A 7,425-nucleotide genomic window follows, 5' to 3' on the forward strand; every position below is an offset into this window, starting at 1 on the left:
ATTTCATATCCGGATTGCCGCGGTCTAATGGTAAGGATACCATCTTTGTAGTGGTGGATCGGCTCACGAAATACGCCCATTTTTATCCTCTTGGCCTTCCCTATTCGGCCAAGGATGTAGCTTCCTTGTTTGTTAGAGAGGTGGTGAAGTTACATGGGTACCCGGCATCGATAGTTTCCGACCGGGATCTGGTCTTTTTAAGCCAGTTCTGGCAGGAGTTATTCCGATTGGCAGGTACTCGATTGAAGTACAACACGACTTACCTTCCTCAAACGGATTGGCAAACCGAGGTGGTGAATCGCGGGTTGGAAACATATCTTCGATGCTTTGCCGGACCTAAGCCGAAGAAGTGGGTTGAATGGCTTTCGTGGACAGAATTTTGGTTTAACACTACTTATAACGTTTATGCAGGTATGACTCATTTCAAGGCCTTGTATGGGAGGGATCCTCCGACCTTGATTAAGGGGTGTACTTTCACGTCAAAGGTGGAGGAAGTAAATCAGCTCTTGGTTGCCTGAGATGCGGTTATTCAAGAGTTGAGGCAGAACCTGTTACGAGCCCAAGATCTGATGAAGGCTCAAGCCGATAAACATCGACGTGAGGTACAGTTTGAGATTGGAGATTGGGTATTCTTAAAACTGCAACTATACAGGTTGAAGACTCTAGCTTCTAGACTTTCGGTCAAACTGGCAGCTAAGTTCTATGGCCCTTACCGGATCTTGGAGCGCATTGGACCGGTAGCTTACCGATTGGCATTACCGGAGCATACGCGGGTCCACCCCGTGTTTCATGTTTCTTTGTTGAAGAAAGCTCTAAAACCAGTTCAATAGTCTCAACCTATCCCGTTGATGTTGTCAGAGGAGTGGGAATTGAAGGTACAGCCAGCGACGATCCTACAACACCGCGTTGGTCAGAATGGAGATGTTGAGGTGATGGTGTGGTGGGAAGGTTTGCCGGAGTGTGAAAATTCTTGGGAGTCAGCGGCTCAAATGCAAGAAGTTTTTCCTCAATTTGCCCTTGAGGACAAGTTGAGTCTTTTGGAGGGGGATATTGATAGGATGCGGGGGAGACCACTCATCACTAGGGTGTATCAGAGGAGGCCATGTGGCAGCGTTAGGTGGTAGCTGTAACTGCCAAAGCAGTTTTCTGTAACTGCCAAAGCAGTGTAGGGAGTTTGGGAAGAAAGTATAAATAGGTGATAGGGGGTTATTGTAGGGAGTAGGTGAGAATTGAGTAGAGGAGAGGGATTAATTCAGGGAATTAATCTTGTAACGTGCAATTGATTCGGGCCCGAATCAATTAGGGTTCATCTTGTAATCTTCTCCATTCTTCAAGCAATAAACAAGGTATTAGTATTCGGAATCGAATTGATTCCGAATCGATTGTGAAACTTTCTTCTTCTTTTCTGTAATTCTGTGCCGGTGTTATCAATTTCATCTACCACTGAGGAGGTATGTTCATGAATTACAAATCCACTAGTAAATTTGATTGATATTCAATGGCATATTGATTTTACTCGTGTAAATCAAGTGAAAGAAACCTTTGGGATTGGAAAGCAGGATTCACCAGGATCAACTGGTTCTTCAACAAAACAGGGTGCTGGTGCAAAGCAAGGAAGCCATACATCTCCCGAGGAAGAGCATAATCAAAAGTCCGAGTCTAGTAATGCTTCAGATTCATTGTTTGGCAAATTTAAGTCAACCATTTCATCTCCACATGTTTCTGCTGCTTTCCAAAAACTAAAGGAAGCAAAGTTAGTCGATGTAGCCAAGAGAGGTTATGGCATAGTAAAAGAGGAGTTAAGTAGTAATCCAACTAGGAGAAAGCGTGTTCCTTTCACATCAACTGGTGAAACAAGTACAAGAACGGAACTTGTGATTGTGCACTCCAAACAATCTTGGTGGAGTAAGAAGTTTGATGAGATCAAGGAGAAGGTGACTTAGTTACAGTTCTTTCGTAATTGTATTGTCTTAACAATATCTCCATTAAGATATATTTTCTACATTTTCTTTTAGGTGAGAGGCCATCCTGCATCCAAGCGAATTGTTAAGTATAGTGGACCAGTGACGGCAAAGGGCCAGGAGGTATGTTCTATGCCAGAGATTCTTATTTATTAGTTGCCACTTTATTCTACAGCTTGCCTTATTTGCATTCGTAAATGTTAGTATACTGTGAGATAATGCCTCGATTTTGCATAGAAAACACATTCCACATTTAACTTCCAAATCACATTTATACGTTTCGTTTTTACATGTCTAATGAAATTAACAGATAGTAGAAGACTTGCGAGAAAGATATGAGACCAGTGACAACCCTGTTATTCACAAAATACAAGAGTATGTTTCTTAGTTTCTCTTCACACTCCTCGTTCTTAGAATTATCAAGTCACTGGTTATTGTAAATAGTATTACTGGTTACAATATTCTTCTGGTAATAGTCTAAATAGTAATGTATTATGCAAGTTTAAACTCTAATTTACCACATTCTTGTGCTTTTTGTTTTAGCCAAGTCTTAAATTTTATTAATATTATTATTAGGGCAAATCACACTCACAGTCCCCAGCCCTAGGGTTTTACTCAGATGACACATAATACTCTCCCTTAAGGGAGGTTTGTATAGGTGCAAAAAATGGATGGGCATTGCATGTAATTTAAGCAAAGCTCAAGGGTGTGGGTGTAATTTTCCCTTGCCGAGTTACTGTTATTGTTGTTTTACTTGATAATATCTTTTTTTTTTATTTTCATTACACGAGCCAGTGAATTTTCCTTACCAGAATTTGTGGCGGAAGTGCAGGAAGCAGTAAAACCTGTTCTTAATGCCTGCATCAAGGTTAGTGCTAAGCTAGAGCAGGAATGTTGAAAACATGCACTTTTTATGTGCATTGTACCATGGTTCCTTTTTTAAGAAGATATAAACCTATGGATAATGCTTAGGTAAACGCTTTACCTATTTGCTATCATTTTCTAACAAGTGACATGTGTAGCACTTTCACTTAGCCTCAAAAAAATCTTCAACAACTTCACCATTGGTATCTGAGATGAATATTTTTGTCTCAAGCCATGTCCTTAATCTCTACCTCCCAAAGAAGAGAGGTACAACTGGATGAAGTTTGATAGTTTGCAGTTTTGGGCATAAGGTGGGAGAAACAATCACTCCAATTGGAATTTAAGATCTAGTTCAAAGATTATTAGTTAGGCTATATATGTATATATTGTTTATAAAAGGGGCTGCCTAGTGCATGAGGCTCCCACCTAGTGGGGTATAGGCCTCTGGAGAGGGTAGATGTACACAACTTTATCCTCGCAAGCAAAGAGTCTGTTTCCAAAATTTGAACCCATGACTTCTAGGTCACAAGGCAAACAACTTTACCTTTGTTAAAATATGATTATGGGGTTGCTCACTTGGTGGCATAAATGTTCAAGATGGGAACACTTATATGTTCCTAATCATTTTGAAAAGAAGAAAAAAACAATTGTTAGCTAGTGGAGGGGAAGAAGTTTCTTAATGATAAATTGTATGAGTTGTTAGCTGTGTCACTTGTTAAATGCAAAACCTGATAGCAAAGGGATAAAGCACTAAGCCTAAGTTTTTTGTTCTAATTCTATTTGTAGTCCAGGCTGGTGATTTTATGATTCCTGAATTAATTTTTCATTATATATTATTGTGTAGGGAGATGTTGAAACACTAAAAAAGTACTGTAGCCCTGAGCTGATTGAACGATTTAAAGCAGAGCGAAGTGCATTCCAAAGTCATGGCATCTTCTTTGATAACAAGGTGAGCTGATGAGGTTGCAAATTTCTTAAATATTTCATATCTCACTGTTTTCAGTTCAATCACAGTTTTTTTCTTATAGAGGTTGATAGGGCTATATTACATATTGAGCATGTTAAAGTGTTAGTCTTTCATTTTATCTTCACTTCTGGTAGGGTTAAGTGAAGACTGAAGAAAATTCCTATAGTGAAATAACCTGCTTATGTCTTTGCTTCAATCGACATTGTATCTTGGTAAACTAAATAAATATACAGTTAAATGGATGCCATGTGCAGTAGATAGAAGATGAGTAACTAATAGCTGTAGCTCAGAACAAACTGGGAGTATGTCACAAATATTTTCTAGGCTACCTATGCACTGTTCCTTTGTTGACCTTATTATTGATCTTGTATGATCTTAATGAAAAGCATGACTGGTCCATCTTGTTTTACCAGTGTATTTTATCTCATACTTGTTGTAGTTATTTTCCAACCAATCCTCCATCTCTTGCAAATTAATTATTAGCCATGCAAATGAAATATGATAGTTTGAATTTGAGATCAGTTATAGTACTAAGAAATGACGCAATTCTTCGTTCTTGATGGTTATTTAGAATTTTTCCAAGTTAAGTGTCCTACCTCCTTTTGTGAACTTAGATTTTGGTTATGTATTTTAGAGTTTATGTGGATCCATGTACAACAGTTTCTAAGGTCATGGCTCGATTAAGGTACTCGTCCCTATTAGGGTGTGTAGTTTTATTTTTAATATTTAACTCTTAAAGCAGATCGTGCATATATCTGATGTGGAACTAAAAGAGACCAAGATGATGGGAGCATCTCCGGTAATTATTGTAATGGTATGTAACATGTTACTTCCAGAAGTTCATAGCTAATGTATGAGATTTATTCTTATGTAGTAGAAAGAAAGCTTATCCTACCTAATGGTTCTGTTCAATAATTTTCAGTTTCAAACACAGCAAATCCATTGTGTACGTGATATTCATGGATCCATTACAGAAGGAGGCAAGGTGAGAGTGTCTGAGTGATGTGTTTTTTACTGTTTATATCTCAATATCTACAATGTGGAAATGCTTTTTTTTGGTTATTCTTCCACACTAAAAATATGCTTATGTGTGCATGATGTTATACATAGTCAGTCCCAAGCTTGGATAAAAGGTGGATGTTACGTTGACAGTCAACAATCAATGTAAAACTTTGTCGAGTATCTATAATATGAACCAATGATGTAATAATGTTAATTCTAGGTTGTTGCCTAGAAGTAACCGTTGTATCACTCAAGTACAATGTTAATCGAGTAAGGGCTGCTGCATCATTGCTTAGATGTAGTGAAAATAAGTAATAGTTCCCGCAATTGCGTGACGGGTGCAAGTAAAGAACTGCTGCATCATTGCTTAGATGCAGTGAAAATAAGTAATAGTTGATGCAGTGAAAATAAGTAATAGTTCCCCCAATTGCGTGATGGGCGCAAGTAAAGAAGCTAGTTCAAATAAATAAATAATAGTTCCAAGTTCCCACATACCGAGTGGCTTAAACAATTACCTCCCTCTTTTGGCCATGATGAATCTTCTGTATGTTGTCGTGGCTTTGGCTTTAGATTTTTGTTCATGGTTTTAATTGAATCATGCTGATTGTGTCATCATTTGAGAAGCACACTTAAGGCAACATCATTGCAAGTCCTAAAGAGTGTTTAAGACTAGCCATGTGTCAGTCTTAAAAACAACAATGTATTCAGAGTCTTATTCGAATTCTTAAACCAGAGTATTCAGATTTCAATCCTCTTGTCAAGGCTCTTCTTCTATGCGCATGTGGTACTATTCCCATTTACTTGCCCACTCCTCTTGCATCACATGGCAGAGTCTGAAGAGTTTTAGCAAGAGTTTAAAGTTTGAAGTTGAGTCTTCACAGTTGAAATACTGATGTGGAAGAGTCTTAAGATTCTGATGAATAAAATACCCTTATTTCATAGTGACCAGTAGGGGTGAGCAGGACCCAACCTTACCCGCTTACTGAGTATGGTCTGATCATGATCGGACCCTGGGTCTCATCGGGTCTAGACCGAGTTTGGGTTTAATATATAGACTCAGTCAATATTTAGGGTCGGGTAAGAGACAAGCTTTATACGGCCCAACTCGGCTATGCTCACCCCTAGTGACTAGTGTTGTTAATATACTAATTTATGGGCTCGGTGAAATGTATCTAGTACCATTTTCATGAAGTGGTTGCAACTTTGCTTAACTGTGATTTTTCTTGGAGTAGGATACAATCCAAACTGTGTACTATGCTTGTATCACAAAATTGGCTTGATGCCTTTTTCTCTTATTCCTCCCTCATATATATAGTACATCATTCTTTAATGGGAATCTTTCCCATTTACAACTAATAATTACATGATTATTGCATTTCCTATTTCGTAGTCTGAATATTAGGAAACCTAAATAAATACAATGAATATGTGAATATATGATTTCCTAATTTATATAACTAATAATAGGAAATCAACTATATACATTTATAGCCAATAAGATCAAATGGATTCTGCTGAATCCTTGCCTAACATCCCCCCTCAAATTGATGCGGCTAATCCAGAAGCATCAATTTGCTAATGAGAAACTGGTGACGAGGACGAGGAACAGCCTTGGTAAAAATATCTGCTAGCTGAAGTGTAGAGGTCACATGTGGAAGGGAAATGATATGATCATCATAGGCTTCACGGATGGAATGACAATCTACCTCAATGTGCTTAGTACGTTCATGAAAAACGGGATTGGCGACAATTTGAATAGCACTAGTATTGTCATCAAGGAGAGGCGTGGCATTGGGTTGAGGAAAGCCAAGGTCAGCCAAAAGACCACGAAGCCAAATAATTTCAGAACATGCCAGAGACATAGCTCGGTATTCAGATTCAGTAGAAGATTTAGAAACCTGTGATTGGTTTTTGCTCTTCTAAGAAATAAGTGCTGGACCTAGGAACATGCACCAGCCAGTGACGGATCGGCGAGTATCTAGGCAACCAGCCCAATCTGCATCACTGTAGCCAAGCAATTGATGAGAGGAACCGGCTGGGAAAAACATCCCACGATGAGAAGTTCCTTTCAAGTAACGAATGATACGGCGAACAACAGCCAAATGAAGATGGCGAGGTGTGTGCATAAATTGGCTAACTTGCTGGACTGCAAAGGAGATGTCAGGACGGGTAATAGTCAAGTAATTTAGGCTGCCTACTAATTGGCGATATAGTAGAGGATTAGGTAGAATGTCACCCTCATCACGGTGATACTTGACATTGACTTCCAAAGGAGTGTCAACAGGATTAGCCATTTGAAGACCAGCCAAAGAAATTAAATCCTCTGTATATTTATGTTGGTGAAGTAAAACACCCTTGGAGTTAGAATGAACCTCGAGGCCCAAAAAGTAGTGTAGGCAACCTAGATCCTTCATCTGAAACGAAGCTTGGAGCTGGCGTTTGAGGTGTTGTATGGAAACATCATCAGAGCCAGTGATGACCATGTCATCAACATAAATAAGTAGAAGAACAATACCAACTTGTGTTTTATGAATAAATAAAGATGAATCATATTGGCTCTGAAGAAAAGAGAAGCCTTGTAGAGTAGACCGAAACTTGTTATACCATGCCCGAGGAGCCTGTTTGAGGCCA

At 38.8% G+C, this 7,425-nt stretch overlaps 2 protein-coding genes across 2 annotated transcripts in view; one reads left to right on the forward strand and one right to left on the reverse strand.

Annotated features, from left to right (window-relative positions):
* LOC109346954 (mitochondrial import inner membrane translocase subunit TIM44-2-like) overlaps positions 1-6,074 on the forward strand; it is an 11,960-nt gene extending 5,886 nt beyond the window's left edge. The window contains exons 4-12 of the mRNA XM_019586695.1: positions 1,431-1,451; positions 1,530-1,934; positions 2,016-2,084; positions 2,272-2,348; positions 2,685-2,829; positions 3,670-3,774; positions 4,535-4,606; positions 4,715-4,777; positions 6,027-6,074. Of these exons, the coding sequence (XP_019442240.1) occupies positions 1,431-1,451; positions 1,530-1,934; positions 2,016-2,084; positions 2,272-2,348; positions 2,685-2,829; positions 3,670-3,774; positions 4,535-4,606; positions 4,715-4,777; positions 6,027-6,074 (1,005 nt within the window). The remainder of the gene's footprint in view (positions 1-1,430; positions 1,452-1,529; positions 1,935-2,015; positions 2,085-2,271; positions 2,349-2,684; positions 2,830-3,669; positions 3,775-4,534; positions 4,607-4,714; positions 4,778-6,026) is intronic.
* Positions 6,714-7,277, reverse strand: LOC109346955 (uncharacterized mitochondrial protein AtMg00810-like). Its single transcript, XM_019586696.1, has one exon. The coding sequence runs from the start codon at positions 7,275-7,277 to the stop codon at positions 6,714-6,716; it is 564 nt and encodes a 187-aa protein (XP_019442241.1).

This window comes from Lupinus angustifolius, chromosome LG05, assembly GCF_001865875.1.
Source record: "Lupinus angustifolius cultivar Tanjil chromosome LG05, LupAngTanjil_v1.0, whole genome shotgun sequence".
Lineage (NCBI taxonomy): Eukaryota > Viridiplantae > Streptophyta > Magnoliopsida > Fabales > Fabaceae > Lupinus > Lupinus angustifolius.

What these genes read in the sequence shown, in the direction of transcription:
- LOC109346955 (XM_019586696.1), bottom strand. Translation starts at nt 7,277, where the DNA reads ATGGTCATCACTGGCTCTGATGATGTTTCCATACAACACCTCAAACGC.